The sequence below is a fragment of the Hakea prostrata genome, chromosome 3, assembly GCF_041222555.1.
Source record: "Hakea prostrata isolate BN-2017 chromosome 3, UWA_Hpros_2, whole genome shotgun sequence".
Classification (NCBI taxonomy): Eukaryota; Viridiplantae; Streptophyta; class Magnoliopsida; order Proteales; family Proteaceae; genus Hakea; species Hakea prostrata.
Window position 1 is genome coordinate 68,402,065 of NC_142602.1, and position 23,821 is coordinate 68,425,885.

At 38.1% G+C, this 23,821-nt stretch overlaps 1 protein-coding gene across 2 annotated transcripts; it reads right to left on the reverse strand.

Annotated features, from left to right (window-relative positions):
- Nucleotides 1–1,519: 1,519 nt before the first annotated feature.
- LOC149022868 (holliday junction resolvase) lies at nt 1,520–14,737 on the reverse strand. Of its 2 annotated transcripts, XR_016172476.1 has the most exons (8): nt 14,638–14,737; nt 12,976–13,068; nt 11,552–11,686; nt 11,362–11,451; nt 8,024–8,173; nt 5,752–7,355; nt 4,654–5,632; nt 1,520–2,551 (listed from the first exon to the last, which is right to left on the reverse strand). XR_016172476.1 is itself a non-coding variant. In XM_089150761.1 (7 exons), the coding sequence occupies exons 1-7, from the start codon at nt 14,698–14,700 to the stop codon at nt 4,741–4,743; spliced, it is 3,027 nt and encodes a 1,008-aa protein (XP_089006887.1). In that variant the 5' UTR covers nt 14,701–14,737; the 3' UTR covers nt 4,401–4,740. The 2 variants fall into 2 exon arrangements, 1 of the variants encoding a protein (XP_089006887.1); XM_089150761.1 differs by lacking the exon at nt 1,520–2,551 and having other exon boundaries at nt 4,401–5,632.
- Between the last annotated feature and the right edge of the window lie 9,084 nt (nt 14,738–23,821).

Sequence of the window (23,821 nt, forward strand, 5' to 3'; positions counted from 1 at the left end):
TTGTAAAAATGATGAAAGTTGGCAAGGCACAAGTTCCTAACGAGATCCTAATAGAGGCTTAGAAGAGCTTAGGCACCTATGGACTAACTTGTTATTGACTAAATTAGTTAAGATTATGAGTACAAAGAAAATGCATAATGAATGGAAAATCATTGTACAAGAAAGGCGATATCAAAATTGTAGTTAATAGAATCAAATAAATGATGAATCATACTATGAAATTATGGGGGGAATAAATGAAATCCGTTTTAAGACAATAAATCACTATTACTAAGTATTAGTGATGTTTCGGCAAATAACCTAGCAAACCACACAAAACCCTAGACACCACTTCCTCTCAAGCTTATGCGGCAAGGGTTACTTCTAAGGCATCCACAATTGATCAAACTCCTCCACTCAAAATAACCTCTACAAATGATACTCACAAGGACTCTAACCAATCCAAAGAAGAGTTTGAAGAAGACTATAGTTTCTATAAAACCTTGGTTTATATTTTTTGTAATCTCAAATACTTATTTTCATATAAATCCAAACTCTACAAACATTGTAACTCAAGGAATCCACACGAAGACAACTACAAGAAACCTAAAATTCTCTAACTCTATATAAGAAGCCATGTACACAACTCAATTATAGTAGTAGAAAATATCTCAAAAACTCTACCATAGACGTAGGTCGCATTCACCTGGTCTCTCTTTTCTCAAACGCCTATTTCTCTCTCTAAGACATCATGGTTTCTAGCACAAAAACTAGTTTGATTTATGTCAAGAAGATCTACAATGGAAACTATTTTTCTTTTTAGGAGACTAACGGAAAGGTGTAGAGAACATAAGAAAGATATTCATATAATATTTATTAACTTGGAAAAAGCTTACGATAGAGTTCCCTAAAGCACTAATTTTGCAAACCTAGAAAAAAATATATTGCAAGTATTTATGTGGACATAATTAAAGATATATATGATTGTTAGTGACAAGTGTAAGAATGGTGGAGGAGACAAGGTGGTGAATCCCCAATTACAATTGGTTTGCATCAAGGATCAGCTATAAACCCATACTTATTTGCACTTATAGTGGATGATCTAACCAAAACATTTAGGATGAGGTCCTTGGTGTATGTTTTTTGCTGATGATATTGTTTTGGTAAATGAGACACAAGTTAGGATTAATACCAAAATAAAATTATAGAGAACAACCATGGGGTTTTAAACTAAATAGAACATAGAAGGAATATCTAATATATAACTTTGGTTGTGATAGCGGATGATAGAGTAGTGAAACTTGAGTAGGAAGAGGACTCCATAAAGTGATTACTTTAGATACAGAGGTTCAATCATAAATAAAAAACTTGATATAAAGGATCATGTTTCCCAAAGAATTAAAATAAGATGGATGAAGTATAAAGGTACAAACGGAGTCTTGTATGATCGTATCAATCTAAAGCTCAAAGGAAAATTATATAGGACCACCTATGACCAACTGTGATGTATAAAGCAAGTTGTTGGACTGTAAATAAACATTATATAGATAAACTCAATATAGCAAAAATGAAGATGTTAAGATGGATGAGTGGTAACACTAAGAAGGATAAACTAAGGAAATATCATATTAGAGTTGATCTAAGAGTAGCTCCAATAAATGATAAGTTACAAGAAAATCAATTAAGGTGGCACAACCACATTTAACAAAGACTCTTAAATGTTCCTGTATGGAGAAATGATCTAATCCAGATTGAAGAGATTACGGGAACTAGGCCCAGATGTAAGATAACCTTTCAGAGAAGTGATGAAAAATGATATGCATAGGTTAAGCCCTATATCTAATATAGCCTCAAATAGAGCTGTTTTGAAGGGAAGGGTTGATGTAGCGAATTCCATTGAATTGGGGCAAAGTTTCTTCTTCTTCTTGTTTTTATTGAACAATTTAGTCTTTCATTTTCTTATATCCTTCACTATTGATTTATTTATTTACTTAGATTTGCTGAGTTTGTAGCAATGTTAACCTTTTTCCATGATATTAAGGAATTAGGATTCTGTTATCGAGTGTAGAGTTAGGCTATATACTTTTTCGCTTAGTGATAGTGAACCATGTATTCCTAGCTTGGACATAATTTTGTGTATTGGATTTGATTCTGGTGCTGGTCTTATATATCAGTTTATTTCTTTATTTTATGAAAAAAAATACATATCATTCATAAAGAAAGCACAACCTAGGTACAGAAGTCATCTTGGGCTACAATTCAGGTGAGGTCCTTGTAAAACCAAGAGCAGAATCATAACTGTTTGATATTATTCAACAGTAGCAGAGCCATACCTAATGACCAGGGAGCAGAGGGTTTTGGTAGCTACCCTTCCAAAAAGAGTTCTGTACAGATCCTTTTCCATTCTCAGTTTGCTGGATTTGGCATTTTGAAGTGCATCTTATAAAGCCCAAATGACAGCCCTCAGTCTCTCTCCCTGTCACTAGGCCCCCTGGTTCCTGCAAAATACAGTTACCACTATGTACACTACAAGAAGCCCATCCTCCTTTCTTCAGGCCATCCAAGGACACTCCTGCAATCACCAAGATCTTGCCTTGAATCAGAGTCCAATTTGATTGGAAGATTCAAAGAACAGCGAGTTTTAGTTTGTACATTCTGAGTTAAAGGTGATACCTGTAAGTAATCCAACCAAAGATATATCTTATTTAGGGAACTAGTAGGATTAGGGGAATCATTGAATGCTACCTTATTGCTCACTTCCCATATGTAGTATCAAGTTGAAGATTATAACCAAAAAGATCCACTGCAGAGTACCATTATACCACTTTGTGAAATACAGAGTTTAGGACAAAAGTTCAAGCATTACAGCCTAGCAGATGTACCATTACCCATCAAAAGATTTTTAACTTTGGATGCAAGCATTTTGACAATTAGTCCTCAATTTATGTGAATATCACAATATTATTATCACTGCTTTTCAAGTGTAAACATTCAGAATCCATTTGTTCTATCTATAAATTTTTGTCATTCTCAAGAATCAGATTTCGACCATCTTGTTAAGATTCTGAGCCAGTTTAAATGCATCTGAATTGAATAACATTTATGTTACCATTTCTGTTTAACAATGATTTTGGGTTGACTTGCAGTTTTATAGCCTAGCAGATGCTCATTTTGGTGTAAATTCTTCTTGCTGGTCCCAGGGAAAGCCTCCATACTGTTTGCCATAGGCAAGCTTTTGATCACATAACTATTCCCAATCATTAATGGAATCCACCATTTTTCTGACAATTTAAACAGAGGAGAGTCTTCAAGAGTCATCACTATCTTAAGAAAGCGATACTGTTTAGTAATATAACCTATCTAGAGGGAGTCATTATGAGTTTATGCTATTATCATCCACACAAAGCTATTTATTTTCTTCTAAAATCTTCAGCTTGGCCATTGAAGTTTCTTGTTATAAGTGCTTCACTCCCAATGGACAAATACAGTTCGTATTTCCCCAGTAGCAGGACAAATACAAGCAACTGTTGAAGGTTCCCCCCAACTTTCCATTACCATGGCTGCAATGAATAAAGTGGAGATGGAAGTGGCGGGTGTACTTTTTCATCTGTCTTAAATAGCACAGGGAGCCGAGCATCCAAATTACTGTTCTTGAGGGTTATTTCTGGATTTTAAACAAAATATACTCCAAAAACAATCAAATTCTCTGAGTCACTCTCCCCTTTCCCCATTTTCTGTCATGTAAAGTGTAAACTATAGACTACAAATGAAAGAATTTCTATGCTCTCAAGAAAGAATGCAAAATTTGAAGATTCTGAATTAATGAACCTACACCATATCTGTAACATTATAAACATATTTGTTACTTGTTTTTTTTTTTTTTTTCTTTTTTTTTTTTTTTTTTTTTTTTTTGAGTATTATAAATGGATTTTGATGTACTATTGAGAGAACATTGAACTACCCCTCCAGGTCATTTTATGTGCACTTTATCAATTGATGAAGCCTTGTTGAAATTTAATAGTTCTTTAACAAACAACAACAACAACAACAATAAGCCTTGTCCCAACTAAATGGGGTCGGCTACATGGATTCTTGCCCTCCAATTAGTTTTGTTCAAGGCCATGCTAGATACAAGGCCTAAGCTATACATATCCTTTCTCACCACTTCGCCTAAAGTTATCGTAGGTCTACCCCTAGCTCTTCTAGTTCTTTAACAAAGGAACCTGCAAAACCCAAAAGGCTTCTTTATGCTTTCTACAAAGCCAACATGCTCCCATCAAGGATTCAATACCAAACTAATCACAGTATACTAGAGATCCTTAACTAGCTTACGTTATGCTGAATGATGAATCCATTCTCATAACAGTAAATGGCATTACTTTTCAAGCAAAAGCTCTAGACTTTTTATCACTTTAGGGCTTCAAGGAGTTATATTCATGATGAGACAAAACATTTACGCATTGGATCCTAAATATAAAATAGCTGCAGATCCCAATTATCTTTACAAAGGGAGTGATATATGTTGTTCCACATATGGACAAATTTCAACCCTTAAACTTTTCACAACTATCACACTGTGATTTCTAACTTTTGGCATATATGGTTTAGAGACGGTGTACATAAGAAAATAAAGAAATATGTATACCTTTTCGGGATTAGTTTAGAAAACATTACCTTTCATTTTGTCAGCATACTGGAGGGAATCCAATTTATGGAGTTCCCCACTACATAAATTGCTTCAATAAATGACCAAGAAAAGAGTCACCCGCTATCTGCAAGATCCATGATTTGAGCAATTACATCTTCAAGGCAAGAAAGGTGATTTGTAAGTTTCTCTTGCAATTCTCTGGATTCATGTTGTTGCTGCCATAAAGCAAGACCTTCTCCAATAACCTTCAAACCATTCTGCATCAGACTCATTCCTTCTCTTATTTGACCAGGAAGTTTTCTTTTCTTGTTCGGATGGTTTTCCTCATTAAACTCCCTGTTCTCCGATCCTGGATCCACTAAAATAATATTTGAGACCTTAAAAATTTCTTTTAGCACCAGGCCTTCCTTCAAAAGCAGCCCAAGTTGATCTGTACATGGTTTAAATGCAACAATAGCCACTTCCTTCTCGAGAAAGGTCTTCAGCTCAGACATAAACCTCTCTTCATTTGAATCACTCCCTGTCTCTATATCAAAAGAAAGAGCAGCATCTGGTGGTACGAATCTCCATAGTTGATTACAAGAAGTACGAGCTGCAAAATATCCAAATGCTGTGATTGCCGAATGAACAAGTGCCCAGTGTCGTTCCCTCAACAACATGTGATATAACTCCCATATGGCACAGCAGGTTGCACTTTCCTCACCTTCTGCAATTTGAATGTGACCAAGACCTGCCATGAAAGAAGCTAAATATGGTTTGCATTGATACAATTGACTATCAGATGCTGCAGATCCTTTGACAAACAAATTTTGAAGCTCAAGGATGACTTTGCTCATCTGATCGGATGCATATAGATGCTTGACATTAGAGACAATTCTTAAAGTCTGACTCAAAAGTGTAGAGCACAGGCTCTTTGTGAAACCATGCACAGCACTTCCATAGTGATGAATAACATCAACTGTGAACTTCAGGGTCTTTGCATTGACATCACTGGCATTGATATTGCTAGACAAATAAAAGAACAATAACAAGGTTAAAAACATTAATATTCTCCCTAAAGGAACTCTTAATTTACATTACAAATAGCATGAACATCATTAACTCAAAAGAACTTGACTACTTACAGACAGTGTAAAGCAGATGAAAGGGCATATACTGGTGCCTCGAGTCCATCTGAACTAAATGATCTTGAACCATCCAGCCATAGCTTTTCATCATTAGTCTCTATGACCCCAGAAAAGGATGCAATGATTCTCTCTTTTGCATTCTTTCTCAAGTTGTCTGACATCAGATTTAATGGAAACCCTTCCATGAGCAATGCAGTGCACATAACAGATGATAAGTTAGATTTATCATAGATGATGGAATTGTAAACACGGTCTATGACAGAACAAGAGGCACAATGAATAATCACACAAATTGATCTTGCCATCTTCCTCAGAGCACAACCAGGCATTAGTGATGGTTCTGAAGATGCTATAACCTTGAACAGTAAAGAAAATTTATCGACAATTTCGTTCACCATATCTATCTCGGCATGACGCACAATGAAGCACCAGAGTTCCACAATGATCTCCCAGCAAAGAAAGTGAGGATGAATAAGGTTCTCAAGTAGGAAAGACTCCATCTCCCTCCAAGCTAGGTCTGAAGATGCCAGGATCAAGAATGTTTTCAAAGCATGCAAGACAAAAGAAAACATGGACCACCACACTACTTTTGGCGTTGATCCAGAACCATATAGCATTGGAACATCCAAAGCAAGAACAGTTGAATAGATATACTCATCCATCAAAAAGTTCAGAAGACATCCAACTTTTCTGGAGATACCAATTCTTATATCTTCTTCAAGATTGGCAGAACTTCTCAAAAGATCAAGAAACAAGATAACCCTGCCAAGCACCAGGATTCTTGCTCTGGGCATAGTTTCACAGTTCAAACTAAAGATTTCATCCATTTCGGTTGTTGCACCAACAGTTTCCTCATTCTGTGAACTAATGTTGCTTTCATCAGTCAGCAACCAATCCAAGAGTTTGCATTTGGACTCACATTCAACATCAGGCAAATTAAGCAAGGTGTGCAGAAGAAGAAAAGAAGTTGGCTCCAGAAGCTCTACCAGTACTTCACTAGCAGCTTTCAGATGAGTTTCCTTGCTAAGTGAAATGCCAAAGCTTGAGATTATCAAGACACACATAGTTATCTTTTTATGTACTGTGAATGCTTCGCAAGGGTATTGAGATGAAATTCGGATGGCATTTATCAGATAGAATTTCACTGGAAGAAATACCTTTCTAGCTTCTGTTACACTAATGGTTGCCTTGAGAGGGGAAAGCCATTGCTCTGATGCACACCGCAAAGACTCAGTCACCAGTGAAATTAGGGTCAAGATAATATCGGAGATCTTCACCTTTGCAGCTAGAACCCCCTTACCAAGATGTAGCAAGCTAACAACACCTTTCCATGATGCATTTAGAATTGTCACCAGACTTCCACCACCAGTAGCTGCGATGGTGCCTATGTCCTGCAAACTTTCAATTGCACATGCTGTTATGTGCATGACATGATTCATATTATTGATCTTTTCACTATCTGTGGAGCCTTCAGTTTCCTGAATTCCCAAGTTGTATGAATCACAATTTACTGCTTCTGAATATGCTTTGCACAGTCTGACAGCAGCATCCACAACCACCTGTGCCACTTTCAGTACTTCTGAACCAACAGAAGGAATTCTCTGTTGAGAACAATAGAACATTTAGGTCAGTCCTGAGTCCTGACAGCAATGGGCTAATGGTGCCTGCATTTTCCACCACTATGTGTATTTACCTACTTATGCTTCCATATAAATTGAACAAGCATGTGCACTTACATAAATTGAAGAAAATAAAATCTACTTCAGTTTTATAGATCACCAAGTCACCAATGATGAAGTTCTCAGTTTTCTAATTTTGGTTTTGAAAGTTTCCTCCAAGTGATGACTGTTCTGTTCTTTCATTTTCCCTGTATTTCTATTTCACTACTATCACATTGATCAACCCAAATTCAATTTCCAATCATTTAGATAATTCATGAAACCAGGATTTGCATCCAACCAAATAAGTTGCTATAGTTTTTCTTTTCATTTACTAGATGAGTTTCCCAGTTTCCAAATTATGGTATTGGATTTTTCCTCCCCAGCTGATGACTATTCTGTTCTTTCAATTTCCCACTATTTCTTTATCAGTAGTAACACAATGATCTTCCCAAATTCAAATTCCAAACATTTAGATAATTCATGAAATCAGGATCTGCATCAACTAAGCAAGTTGCAACAGTTTTCCTTTTCATTTACTGGACATTTGCTATAAAATAAATCTCATTGATGAAATAGCCCATATAGCATTCAGATAAATTCTCTAATACCTTGAACTCTGAAAGTGAGGCCTTTGTAAGGTTTAATTGTTCAGAAAAGAACTTCTCAACAATAGGCATCACCACCTTCTCCCCCAGAATGGGTGAACTGATCAAGGCTGAAGAGCAAGCAACAGAGAAACCCAACAAATCCAAGACCAACTGCAAAAAAGGAAGACAAACACTGCATCAGCCAAACAAAGAAAAAGGGAAGATGGAAGAAACTAGGTAAGCACCATAATCATTGAGACACTATGGCACATTAAGAGAATCTGAAACTTATGTTAGTCACTGAGAGAAAAGTTTCAGAATCACAACTGGAGTTTGTAATCACTAACTAAACCAGTAATGTTTCAACAGTCGAGTCCCTCACACATGCATATCCACAATCAATTCATTCTACCCTTGACATCAATTTGTACTATGGATGTCAAAGATGCTTCTTTGACATTGGACCCCGAGTTCACCATGGAATCTAGACAGTTGTGCATCCATAAGAACAGCCATAACTTTTTCACCAGCATTGGATCCACTTGGCTTTGGAAAGCTGACTCAGAGATTACATTTCTCATGTTTTAATCTCCCACAAATTTAAAAAGAAAGAAAGCTCAGACCTTCATGAAATCATGTCACATGCAGAAATAGCATCTGAAGAGTGCATATGACAACTAATCTCCAACCCATAGCATCTTCATCAGACTGGGGAATCATCTAAGTTCTTAAGCAGCATTATACCTTGATGGGGTACAACTTTTCTTCCTTGGGGTTCAGCTCAGAATATATCTGAGAGATCCTAAACTTCTTGAAGTTGGTGGATGAGCAAAAACAGAGTTATGATATCCCTATATCATACCTAATGTCTAAACCACAACTTCCAAAAGATATCCAATGAACATGATTCCAGTTGCCACTGGAATCTTAAAACCTCAATCAAGGATCTCATATTCAAGCAGGTCCAATAATGAACTCCATGATCAGTTCTGAGATAAAGGAATTAAGTGTTCTGTTAAGCAAACAAATCAGATAAATGGAAGGGGAGGAAAGAGAAATGAGATCGACCTACTTGAAAGGAAGAAGAGAGAAGAGAACAGAAGAAATCCATTTCTACACGTCTACAATTCATAATTTGACTAATAAAAGGACTCCTAATCACTTTGATACTTTAATAAAGTAAATAAACTTAAAGCAGAATTCTGCCTAGCTATTAAGTATCCTAATCTGAATCAAACACTCAGTTTAGCAATCAATCCTGTGTCCTAACATTATCCTCATTTTAAGGACTTACAATTAGGCCCATTACATCACAACAACAACAACAACAACAAACCTTGTCCCAACTAAATGGGGTCGGCTACATGGACTCTTACCTTCCAAATTCCAATCAGGCTTTGTTTGAGGCCATGGTAGATACAAGGCCTAAGCTATGCACATCCTTTCTCACCACTTCTCTTAAGGTTATCTTAGGTCTTCCCCTAGCTCTTCTAATTCCTTCAATCTGAATTATATCACTTCTCCATAAAGGGGAATTTACAGGCCTCCTTTGAATGTGGTCATGCCACCTTAAATGACTTTCTCGTGTTTATCACTTATCGGAGCTACTCCCAGGCCAACTCTAATATGATCATTCATTATCTTATCCTTCTTAGATTTGTCTCTCATCCATCTTAGGATCCTCATTTCTGCTATACTTCATTAATCTATATGATTATTTTCAACAGTCCAACATTGCATCATACATCATAGTTGGTCAAATGACAGTCCTATAGAACTTTCCTTTAAGCTTTAAAGGAATACGTAGACCACACAAGACCCCCATTACATCAATAAACAAAAATAAGAAGCTAAATGTCCATAAGACCCAACCATGAGCCAAAATTAAATTTTTTAAGGTCGAATTGATCCAACTGGACAACGTTAACTACATCAGGTTTCCTTTACATCTTGTTACATATTATATTTATATGTACCAATTCATGGTCTGACCAACAGATAAGAAAATGAAACTCAATAAAATTATAAATCACCACCTTGACATTAAACCTGAAATTGGCAACACTTCTCACTTCAACCGAGGCATCCATCATTTTATCTCCATCAAACAATAACACAGTACTCCATGCAATTCTTAGCTGCCTTGTCAACTCTGTTACCCTCACATATTACTGCAAGTGTTTGCATCTGCTTTACACTCGGCTGCTGCCATATCATCTGCTCTACATACCGCTGCATCACCAACAAAACATCTGCACTGTACAGTCATCACAGATCCCCTTATTCCGTTGATCCAGAGTTGACAACAATGACAACACCACACAGTGGTGGCCAAAACATATCACCTGGTCTTCGACAACAATTGAACTACCTTGGATGCTTTTTGCCAGCAAATGGAGCTCTGTATAAGAGGATATGCAGCTTATAACAGATGCCTAAGAAAGAACATTCATAGATTCGTTCAATATCAAACCCCAAAGAAGCCACTTAAGCCTCATCAGAAAAAATGTTGCATGTGATGAGTTCAGCTTGTTATTCAGTTTTGCATATAAACACGTTAGAACTGTGGTTACTCATTCCTACCAAATTATAAACTGGCTAACTTATAAAATTCTAGTGGTAACAAAGAAGAGTTAAAGCATCAATGCTGGCACCCTAGACTCACAAGTGTGGAACTCTCTCCCTCCCGTTAATGCTTGCACCTCCCTTGACACCACCATTTGGCTTCCTACCTTCACCAAGCTCTTCACCACCTCCCCTGTCTGGAATCTCCTTAGAATCCCTCTACCCCTGCACCCTGGGCCCCCCTAGTTTGGTTTAAAGGTCGCATTCCCCATCATTCCCTTATCCTTTGGAGAGCCCTTAACGTAGCCCTACCTACCCAAGCCTCCTCATTAGCAGTTTTGACTCGGCAATTTTGATAGAGTGTAGAGCATATTGACTGGATTTGCATCAACTGATCCCAACATAGATCAGCTGATCCACCCAAGCTAATCCAGACATTTAGAAACTTGCAGTTAGTTTCCAATCATTCACTGTTAGAGGTGAAGAGTAAACTGAATTCTAAACATTGCAGTTGGTTGCTAATATTTTACTTCTTGAAGACACCCAAAAAAGACTGATTTTAATGACAATTTCTATGGTTTCCTTCCGCAAACCCGATTCAGTAAGCTAGTATCCCCCAAACAAGTACAAATAGACCCTTTACAAGAAATCCTACTGTAATAGTTAATAGTTGAAGTAAATAAGATAAAAGCACCATCAAAGAAAACCACAAGAACAAGGCAATATATCCAATGAGACATAGAGAATCAACTGTAAGAACGGAAAATTTGCAGCTAGCACTAATTGATACCAACCTGGAAAAAGAGATCAGTATGTTCTTCCTCTTGAGACTCTCCAATTGACATAAGTGTCATCTTTAGATGTTTCCCACACCATGTGCTGGCCTAATGAATGAAATCAGGATATCGTTTTTAATTTATTAATACATCTCCCTGAACTTGATAAGTTCCCAAAATGAACACTTAAGAGTGGGGAAACAAGTACCTTGGTTCCAAGAGCAAGAAGTTGTCCTAGACATCCAGAGTCATCAGATTTTAAGTATTTCGCAGCTACATGCAAAATAGTTTTGTTTAACATGCACTGGGATGCATCCAAGCAAGTAAAATCCTCCCAAAGTGTCTAGGACAGTGTTAAGATAAAAAGCATGGTATTTAGCAACCTTGAAAATAGAACAGTTTGTAAAAAAGCTTATACAAGCACTTAGCATTCCTGAACCTTGAAAATAGAACAGTTATTAAAAAAGCTTATACAAGCACTTAGCGTCCCTGAAAAATAAAGGTAAGCAATGATCAGATGGCTACATCCAGGAGATGTACAACCCCAAATCCTAAGATTGGAAGAGCCCTCATTATTGATGCATTAACTTAAAAGCAGCTTTCGGGCTTAAACCACGCCATAAGGGTAATACAAAACAGGCATAAAAGGGAAGTGAAATATCAGGCAATCCCAACATTTTACTACCATGTCCATTCACAAGTATGGTACAGACATGCATGAAAGAAACACGTAAGAGGGAAGTTTTTTGAATGATTTCTAGCTGAAAACGATTCTCATGTAAATGAAAATTCCTATTAAAATGCTTAAGCCTTTTAATATTTTTAAATCCTCTGAAGCTGCTAGTTGCAACATGATCCAATCATCAGTTAACATACTTCAACTTGAAGAGTAAGGATTCAAAGATATCCTACTTGTATATTTTCTTCAACATTTGAATGCTCCAAACTTTCTTTGAACTTCCTATCTACTAGTAAATACCATAGCTTACAGAAATATGTTTCTTCTTGAAACTTGAAAGCTCCATTATTGGTGAAGAAAATTTGAAAAAGCTATTTCTTTCCAAGTTGAAAATTTCAATGTGACAGTGGAATCGGATGGAATTAACACCATAAATTATCAATTCAACATATGCAAAGTACATCATTTAAGTAAAAGAGGCCACATGAATAATAAAAAATATCCAATATTCCCACATCTTTCGGTCACATTTATGGAGTAGCATCCTCTCCTCTTCATCATTGAGTGTTCACATGTATCATAGTCGACTTATTTTGGTATTTCATTAACAATGCTCCTTTATCAGTAGGAAAAGACAATTCTACTCCCAGATCAACTTACAAAAGAAAATCTTTTGAGAAGACAGTAGAGAAAACTTCTATTTATGTTGTAGTCATATATTTTCTAGTAGTATGAGGTATTCTTAGCGGGTCATCATGGTTTTTCTCCATGTTTTGAGAGTTCATGGAGATCCCATTATAAATATACTTCTAAAAGTTAAATGTCCAGAGAAAATGAGCAAGAAATTGGCCCAAGCTTTTAGTGAAACTGCCTGCTAGTATTAGGACAAACAAACACAACATCTCACAAAAATGAACAAATAGAATGACCTAAAATGTCAATAAACTGGATACTGAAAGAAAATCAGCAACATAAGACAAATCAGTCCTCTTAGAAAAGTCCAAATCCCGAAGTTGGCGGAGACGATGAATTCGATTTTCGACAACCTGTAAAAGACAAAAAGGTCAAGTTTTAAAAGCAGCATTATAAGATCCATTAGTTGACTGGAACAACAGCAACATCATTAGAATTCTTAAATATCCAAACTATAGAGAACATGACTGTTTAAAAGGAAAGGCTCAAATTATGAGCAACCACTATGAAATAAAGCCGTGAAAAGAAAAGAAAATCATATAAAAGTGACAAGAGAGAACTCATCATTCTGATAGAAAGAAACCCCTCCAGCTATATCTGAGGTGAACTACAGGAATCCAAATGCTTCCCATCAAAAAGAAGTTACAGCTCAGTGTTACAGCAAATAGATAACTTCACATAGGAACATCAGAGTGAGTGATTTACAACAGTATTATGATGCCAATCAGCCAATGACAGAAGTTAGGAAAATATGCAGAATCACAACAGTGTATTCTGAATACTCTGACTCTAGCAGTATTTTCGGGGCAGACATCATCTGAAATGGATAGTATTTTTCCTTCCCACTCTACTGCATTCTATTATCCTGAGTTTGGAGGTTGGAGAGTGTAATAGTAAGCAGCCTTGCACTACGATGCCTCTGCCTGACGATGTAGGCTTAGAAATTTCATTTATAAACTGATTGACTTTCTGGATTTTGCTTTTTAACTGGTATAAAGTTCTGACACCACAAGGTTTTTAATGCATATAAACAGAGTACTAGTAGTTCAAGGTTCATTTCTCTTCAGCCGAAGTGAGGAGGTGGCCTTCAATGGTGATACAATGAAATGACCACTAAAGGTACAGAGAATGCTTCAATATATTAACTTACTCCAGCTTCAAGGTTAAAGAATTATGTTCTCTTATTACAGCTCTAGCTTCAAGGAGTAAATACAACTGCCAAACATCTAGGTAACTCGAGATATAAGATTATCAATGCTCTGCCGTTCAAACTATTTATAGTTTGAAGCTTTCTTACTTTCAGAACACTATGACCCTTGCTAGTAACCACATGGTTCTGGGAGAAACAATCTCCTACCGGATAATAACTTCAGGGATAAAGTTGTGGGACATGGTGAGTATTTGAGCACAAGAAGAGGTTCAAGCTTTTGCATTCAATCAGATTAAATAGGCTCGTCCTGACTCGTGCAACATCAAATAAACAATTATCTTCGTTTAAGTATTCGAAATTTGACTAATAATATGATAATACAGCGAGTCTAGCCTACTACAAATTTCCCATCTATCATTCCCGGAACAAAATCAAAGGGAGCAGAAAGCAAATAATGAAGAAACTAAGCATCATTCCCCGGTTTCCTTGTACATCAAAAGCTAGTTCCATCGTTGTTAAATTTCAGATATAACCAGAAAATCAACCAAACAAACACACATCTGGTTCAATCAGTCCAGCATCTTCTGGTAATAGTAAAAGGAATAAGTCTAACAATCCGATTTCGAAAACAATTCCAGTCAATGACCTAAAAAAGGAGAAATGTAACACCGACTCTTCAAAAAGAAAGATCTTTCTATGGAGGATGAAAGATGGAGAGATTGAAGAAGAACTGAACGAACTGCATTGACGAATTAGGTGAAAAGAAGCTTACCTCTGAAGCTTTGATGGCGAGTATTAAGCTTTGGACGTCGTTATTCGTTCTTCCTCCGTCCATCTCCGCTTCGCTGAGTTACTGACCACTTCTCCCTCTTTCTCTCTCTCTCTCTCCTCTCTCCCTCTCTCCCTCTCTCCCTCTGTTTTCCCGCCTAGTGAAATGAATCCGTTCCGTTTTTGATTCGTTTAAATGAAAGGTTACCGGCACAAACAGTTCGTGGGACCGTGGGCATCCTCTTGGTTCACCCCTTCACCCAATCTCAAAGAGCGACCAAAACAACCCGAGGATGGAACTTTGTCCGGTTTATTTATGACAATAGATGGACCATCCATTTGTCTCAAAATAAATGACACATGTCTATCAATCACATCCCAAGGTTGATGTAATATTTAAAAGATAAAAAAAATTTAATATGAACCTTTAGTTGTGACTAAGAGTAGCAATTGCATTTTGAAATCTTTTAAACGTACTGAACCGTGCCGTCTAAAACCGCACGTTCAAAATTATGTACGGTATGGTACCGGTTTCAAATACTTATACCATCGGTATGTACCGAAACCGTACCGAATTGGTTTCCTACCAAATTAAGGGATATAAATGTAATTTTACAATTAAAACACTTTACCTCTACCATATCCCTAATTCCGTGTTTCAGTCTTTTGCTTTGTCCTTAATTCTTCTTCTTAGATTTACTTGTTTTGTCTCTATTAATTAGATTTACTTGCTTTGTCTTTGTTAACGTCAAATTTTATCGATTGTTTGATCGCAATTTCATTAGGATCTTAACGAACTAATAACAAAAGTGGCATGGGTTCATGCGTACTAAAATTGTACCACACTAAATACCATGTTTAAACCGTTTTCTTGCACCGATTTAATACCGAAACTGTACCTAACTGTTTTTGCAAATACTTAAACTGTACTGTACTGTACCATATAAATTCGGTATAGTATGGTTTTGGTTTTCAATATTTAAAGTTGGTACAGTACCGAAATCGTACTGATTGACACCCTTAAATGTTACTGATAGACATGCGTCCTTCATCCAGAGGAAAATGGATGGTCTATTTTTTTGTCATAAATGAACATGATAAATTTCCGTGTCGCAATTGGAAATAGATCTTTTGTTGGATTTTTGTTTTAAAATAAATAATAATATAATATAATATACTTTTTAGATAAGTTTCAAAACATTGAAACTCTATCTCCTTAGTTTTGTTTTAGGACTCTTGTTTATTCTTACCATATAGGACTCTTCTGGATGTATAGATTTCAATCAAAGGGTTTTGGCAATTCAACATATATATTAAGTAATTTAGATTACCATATGGGTTTAGTCCCACATCGGATGGTGCTGATGATTATATGATTTATATATACATATATAACTCTTAAGTGGGGTGTATGTCGGTAGAGAGTTGAGTGTGGATCACACGCATGCACTGAGGTAGACCGAGTTGGGCAAGATTGCAGTAGTGGTCCGTAGACCCTAGTCTAACCGAGCCATGGGGCACTATAATATTATATAAATAATATCAAGTTGTCTATGATGGGACGTGGGTCGTGGATCCAGAAAACCCGGTTTTGGGTTTTGCAGTAGGGAGGTGACTAATCATACAGTCACAACTCTCTGAAGGTGACCTTACGTACATATGTAGCTCTCTAAAGGTGACCTTACGTACATATGTAGCTCTCTAAAGGTGACCTTACGTACATATGTAGCTCTCTAAAGGTATCCATACGAGCTTATAAATAGAGGTGAAGCTTTGAACAAAGAACTTACTCTGATTTTGGGAAAAAACTGAAATTTGTATTCTAGAGTTAGAAAATTCCGTTTTGTTTTCTTCATTCCATGTGCTGTGTACTACCTTCGTATCTCCTTAGCAAGTAGACTCTCTTGGAGTGCAAGCCTTCAAATCTTAGGAGTTGTTTTATCTTGGAGGTGAGAACGTCAAGGTCAAACCCAGTTTGCATAAAAGGGGGCGTTCAAATACCTTAAGGAAAAGTACGATACGTACGCCTCAACTCACCCTGTTCGAGCTCGTGCTGGTTTTGTTTCTGCTTTTCCTACTTCATTCGGGTAAGTGGTTTTAACATAAAGTATATTATTTTGTATACTTTATATATTCGTTTCTCCTTGATTATGTTATTGGTCTGTCTATACTGTGCCTCTGGTCTTCTGGTTCTAACATCTTTTCCCCCAAGTGTTCGTGCCCCATGCTCCCACACTCCCATGAATGTGGGTCCCACACTTTATGTGAATGTGGGTCCCACACTTTATGTGAGTGTGGGAGCATGGGGCACAAGTAGGTTTGGGGTAGAGGATCTTGACTCGTGCAAAAGATTTTTCCATCAGGCGTTAGAGGTGAACAATGTACTCCCCTAAGAATTTTCAGCCACATAAAACTTCTCCTTTACTGTAGAACTGAATGATGATAATATAAAAAATAAAATAAAATAAAAAAAGAAAAAGAATAAGAAGAAGAAGAAGAAAGAAAGAAAAGAGTCAATAATCACATTTCACAATAATCAACAGCAATGAAAAGAGATTTGTCAACACAATTTCACATTTTCCCAATATTTATCGATAATATCTATTTGGGGATTCCTCTTTTTCCAACAAAATTGAAATGAAAACATTGCATTACTCTCCTTCATAGAGTCAATAATTGGCTACAAGGTTGGAAATCCAAATACTTGACTTCTCCTGGGGAAAACCGTCTTAATTCAATACACTCTAGTAGCACTACATTTTCACTATATGTCTTGCTTTTTCCTGCCACTTTCTACCATAGAAGATTTAGAAAAGAAAATGAGAGCTTTCTTTTGATCTAACGGAGAAAAGCAATAGGTACACACCGTTGACTGGCGTTCTATTTGCTCACCAAAATCTGTAGGTGGGCTGAACTTTTGGAATCTAAATGGTTTTAACTGTCTCGGAAGGCATGGGATTTACTTCGAAACCCACATTGGTTGTGGGGATGTTTGTTGCTAAAGAAGTATTGTCACAGTTATTCCTTCTTGGATGTCTCCCCTTCTAAATCAGATTCCTAGGGATGGAAATCATTTTTTGCTAGGACAATATTTGCTCAAAAAAGGGATCATGTGGCAACTAGGAGATGGTCAAGCAATCAATCCCTAGATAAACTGATGGATTCCTAATACAGCTTTAGACATTGGTTGTTATCCCTTCACCAACCTTGCCCCAACAAAGGTGAAACAATTCATCGATCCTTGCACTCATTCTTGGAACATAACTACATTGCAATAGTGGTAGCCGCACTAGACTTGGTCACCAAGATTCTCACAATTTCAATCCCCAAACATTACAATTAGACATGTTAATATGGCATGGGACAACTTATGGAAAATTCTCAATCAAATCTGCATACAGACTAGTCATTCACTCTCCATCTAACCTAGAAGTTCAGATGACTATCTGGAACAAACTCTGGAAACTGCCGCTACTTCCAAGAGCTTCCCATTTTCTATGGAAAGTACTACATAACAAGCTTCCAACTGCTTCATTGTTAATCCAGTGAGGATGCTCAGTTTCTCCCCTATGTCTTCATTGTGGAGAGAAAAATACAACACCAGATCATATCTTTATCCAATGCCTGTTCACAAAAGCAATTTGGCAAACATTACAATCCCCCATTATGGTCATAGATGGAAATCTAGTGGACAAAGTAACACAAGTGGTCAATCAATGGCATGAAGGAACAACAACAAAGTTCACACTCACAATATTAACCACTCTCTAGTTATTTTGGAAAGCCTACACCAAATTGATAGATTTAAATGAACATCCCTCTATTGCACAAACAAACTTCCAAATCTGGAAAGGACTTCACTTCTATTGCCAGCAAGCTAAGAAAGATCTGCCTCCAAGATGCGACAAACTCATTAAATGGGAGGCTCCTATTCTTTCCCAAATAAAATTTAATGTGGATGGGTCCCCCTTCCAAGATCAAAGAGTAGCAGGATATGGAGGTATAGCACGAGATTACTGAGGGCATATACTCTTCTGTTTTGGTTGTGGAGTCGAAGCTTAGGACATTTTGAAGGTTGAAGCCTTAGCCATTTGACAAGCATTAATCTGGGCTATTGACTTCAAATTGACCAAGATTAAGGTAGAATCAGAAATTCAAGCTATCATATGCATCCTACAGAATCACATCTTTGATGCACCTTTGAAGGTCTATCCAATCATCGCAGACATCCTTCACCTCAAGGCGTCTTTGGAGACTATCTTGTTTAGAACACGTTCTACGCGAAGCTAACATGGTGGCCAATTCCTTAGCTTAGGAGAGTGCTCTCACTCAAGAAGCATTTTTAACTATAAACACCCCTCTCTTATTTAATGGCTTTTACTTTTTGATATGTTAGGCTTAAGTTGTAATAGAGGTTTTTCCTTTCAATAAAGTATTTTACTTTTTTCCTACCAAAAAAAAAGAAAGAAAGAAATATAGAAAGAATGATGAAGTTTTGTTTTCATCCAATCACCCCTAGATTACCCCAATGCGAAAAGGTTAGGGTTTAGAGGTTGCTAGACAAGAAAGATGTCCTTTGTACATTCAGGATTCAACAAATAAAGCTTCTACATCCTCAACCTTCATTTGACTATATCCCATGCCTGCACACTACTTGACCTGACAAAGACAAACCTAACACAATGTGGACCCTACACTCATGTGAGTGTGGGAGTATGGGTGCATAGTCAAGGTCAAGTGGGTCGTGCTTCAGTGCTGCGCATTCAATGCACAACATTGAGCTACGTATGGTCAAGATTCAAAGTGGTGGTGGAGATTCGATCTCAACCACCGATTTTACCTCTCTTTTTTTTTGTTACAATCGGTGTAGTTAAAAAGTAGTTAAAAAAAAATGAATGGTTGAGATTCACAACTTTTGATCATCACCATTCGCAGCTTAGTGTTGCGCATTAATTATGTAGTATTGAACCCAAATGCTAGTTAAGTTGGGAACAAGAAATCTTAATCTACAAATAAAATAACATGCATGTTCCCTAGCAAAATTAAATTTGAGAAAATAACGATCTAGGTCTGCTTTCACAAGGTGTATTTTCTTTACTTTTACAGATCTATGTTGCCAGGGTCTCGAAGAGCTTGTGATCTACCATTAGGTACCCAACCGAAAAGAAGGAACCTTAAATTTTATCCATATTTAATAATTTTAGAGTTTACATTTAATGAATGGTTATTCTTTGGTGGAAGGGCTAAATGATTTGGAGTTCATCATACCATCACATAGAATTATGACTATAGAAGTTCTTTACACTTTCGTTCTTATGTTTTTTTGGGTAAATCTATACGCTTTCGTTTAAGAGTTGGAATCGTTTACCCATCTCTCTTGACAGTTGACATCCTTCTTCTACATGTTTAGGATGGAGACCCATGTCTCTCCTCACATTCTTCTTCAACATGTAAAATAAACAAGAATCTATTAGGATTCCCCCAATATTTTTGTCTAATTGTGTGTGAATATGTGTGAAAGATAATTTTGTTAACAAAATAATCTTATTGGAGCTAAATTTCTGCAAATTCCTTTATTTTATAGAATCTACTTGATATCTGAGTTTCAAAATAGTATATGTAGTGGAGCATATTAGAATCCTATTAAGGGTAGAGAGTAGAATTTCATTACACTTTATTCTTAGAGAGGTCAATCTTGTTGCGGACTCTTTAGCAAAGAGGGCCCTATCCTTGGCGAGTAGGATGGTCTGGTCCATTTCTGATACTTGGCTGTTGGATTTATGTAATCTGGATGTTAGATTTGTAATCTGGATGTTGGGTGTTTTTCTCGCCCATTTCTCAATAGAATCAATTCTTACCAAAAGAACGAAAAAAAGATATATTGTATAAAAATAGAAAATCTATTCCCCCTTTCTCTCAAAAAGATCTTGGAGATTGTAATACTAACTCTCAAACTCTTCATTTATACAATAGTGATTTTTTTTTTTTTGTTTATCTTCATCTTTAGATTCCTATCTAATGATCAAGAGTGTAATCTTGGGCATGACGGATAAAAGAAAAAAAGGGAATTCCTCAATTTTTTTGTTTGATTTGTTAATTTTCTTATGTATGTATTACTGAAAAAAAAAAATAGATTTCCTCCTAAATATATAAGTTTGAGTGGGCAAAATCCTAGAGAGATACCTCTTATTTTGGTTTTCTTTGCAACCTATGATATATGGGTCTAAACTCTAAACCCTAAACCTTACATCTTAAAAGGAATCTTTTGTTAGGTAGAACTCATTCATTCCATGATAATGACGGGCAACATTCAATCCTTTTGACCAAGTCTCACCTACGTCGCTGGATCTCTTCATGTGATCTGATGAAAGTGAAAATACACAGTGCATGATTAGATTCAGTATATTCTATGGAGCTGACCCATCCGATTAAATCTGCATTAAAGCCGTTTTCTATGTATTACTGTTTTAATTGCTGAGATGAAATGCCGAGGACTCACTCGAAGAACAAATACAATATTCTTTCAAAATCTAAAAATCTCAATTAAGTCACTTTCAAGTCTCAATGAAGTATTTGTTAGTTCAGTGAATCGTGAGTCAACCCAGGTGAATTTCGAGTCCTCTCTATCCTGAGTCATTTCGGTAGACAAAGCTAGTTCATCCATTACCCATGCATGCAACAACTTTTGATGCTACAAGAAGTACCAGAAAAACAGAAACAAGAGCAATAATCCCTCGAAACTTTTAACTAACTGTCAAAGTTACAAAACCCAAGATAACTAAAGAAGAGGTGTCTTATGGTTGATAGAACGATCGACCTACAGTAAGGGGAACAAACAGAGCTTACAAACACTACTCGTGGAGAAAACAATAACGTATAGAATGGAATCAAGGAAGAAGACCACCAATGCCAACGCCGCCGCCGCCACCCCCACCCCCGCCGCCACCAGCGGCTCCACCACCAACACCTCCACCAAAGCCAGCACCACCACCTTTTCCACCTCCAACACCACCACCTACACCGCCACCCCCACCAGCACCACCCCCACCAGCTGCTCCACCACCAACACCTCCACCAAAGCCAGCACCACCACCTTTTCCACCTCCAACACCACCACCTACACCGCCACCAGCACCACCACCTACACCACCTCCACCACCAACGCCTCCACCAATGCCAGCACCACCACCTTTTCCACCTCCAACACCACCACCCCCACCAGCACCACCACCTACACCACCTCCACCAGCTGCTCCGCCACCAACACCTCCACCAACGCCAGCACCACAACCCTTTCCACCTCCAATACCACCACCTACACCGCCACCCCCACCAGCACCACCTCCAGCTCCACCACCCAAGCCACCTGCACCTCCTAACCCTCCAAGTCCGCCAACACCCCCGAGTCCACCAAGCCCACTTGCACCCCCGAGTCCGCCGAGCCCACTTGCACCCCCGAGTCCACCGAGTCCACTTGCACCCCCAAGTCCACCGAGTCCGCCAAGCCCACTTGCACCCCCGAGTCCACCGAGCCCACTTGCACCCCCGAGTCCACCGAGCCCACCTGCACCACCAAGTCCTCCAAGTCCGCCTCCGGCTCCTCCACCTGCACCCCCGCCAGCACCACCAAGTCCTCCCAGTCCACCTCCGGCTCCACCACCTGCACCACCACCAAGTCCTCCAAGTCCACCTCCGGCTCCACCACCTGCACCACCACCAAGTCCTCCAAGTCCACCGCCAGCTCCACCTCCGGCTCCACCACCAAGTCCTCCAAGTCCACCTCCAGCTCCACCACCTGCACCACCACCAAGTCCTCCAAGTCCACCTCCAGCTCCACCTCCGGCTCCACCACCTGCACCACCACCGAGTCCTCCGCCGGCTCCACCCCCTGCACCACCACCACCACCACCACCAATCGCACCTAGAGGTAAAACACCACCTACGCCAGCAAAACCACCAACGCCGGCAAACCCACCAACACCACCTCCCGCGATGATGTTCTTCTGGTTCTTCACACCAACGCTGCTTGGCACATTGCCACTGTTCTGGTTGTTTTCATCGATAGGTTTAAGAGCAGCTTTGCTAGGCGCATTTCTAGCACTAGTTTGAATCACAACCAGTGCAAGCACCAGCAGCAGCGTCCTCACTTTCCTACTTGTCATCTCTCTCCCTCTCTCTCACTGTCACACAAAAGCACACACACACACTCTCTCTCCCCTCTTTTCACGAAAGGCTTCTGAGATCCTATGTTGATGGTGTACTGTGCTGCTTTGCTGACATGCATGCCATTTTATAGACCAAGAATAGAAACTTTTGGCAGTTGGGGACAGTTCGGAGTATTAATGGAGACGTTAAATGCTCATCTCACCGAATTCTCGAGGTGTCCGTCTTTGAATTTTGCTACATATATGCATGCAGTCAAAGCCTATGTTCGTGAGCTTAGCTATCAGGGTTGGTTAATCTATCTTAATAGATTAGTTCATCAAGTCATTTAGAGTTCCAAACTTCTCTACGAAAGGACCCTCAACACTCGTTTCACGTGTTGTCTTGTTGAATGACCCATAATTTTTTTTGTAGGTCAAGAGACCAACATTAGCATTAATTGCCCATAATAATAAATGGGTTACAAAGATATCATTATCAACAAGACCAAGTAACATTACATTTGACAAATATATGTACGGTGTGAGCTACACTTCCCATGCTTTATTTTATATCTTTCCTCATGCAATAGGGATAAATAATTTGATCTCTTACAGCAGAAAATGATACAAGGGATAATTTAAGAAACAGGAACACACAAGGGAGAGGAGGGAGAGGTTGAGCTGAGTTGACATGGATCACTCTTTGTATTGAATGAGGTTGTTGATTATTCACAACATTAACTCACAGTGGAATGAGTTGGATCCCTGCTGGTTTGCATTACACTCTCGGCGTCTCTATGGTGCAGTGTCAGTGAAGGTGGAGAAACTTCGCAGAGAGAGAGAGAAAGAAGTTGGTAAGACGAGGCAGTAATCTTTACGTCCTTGAGAACAAAGTGAAAAACCTCTGGTGAATTTCATTAATGAGAATAGACAGAAGGCGTTAACTGTAAACGCAGCGTCAGGGCACCACCACAGTAATCAAAGAAAAGTAGAAACAGTTCCTGAGTCGTGATCACAGTAAATTCGAGGTCTGTACGGGAAGTC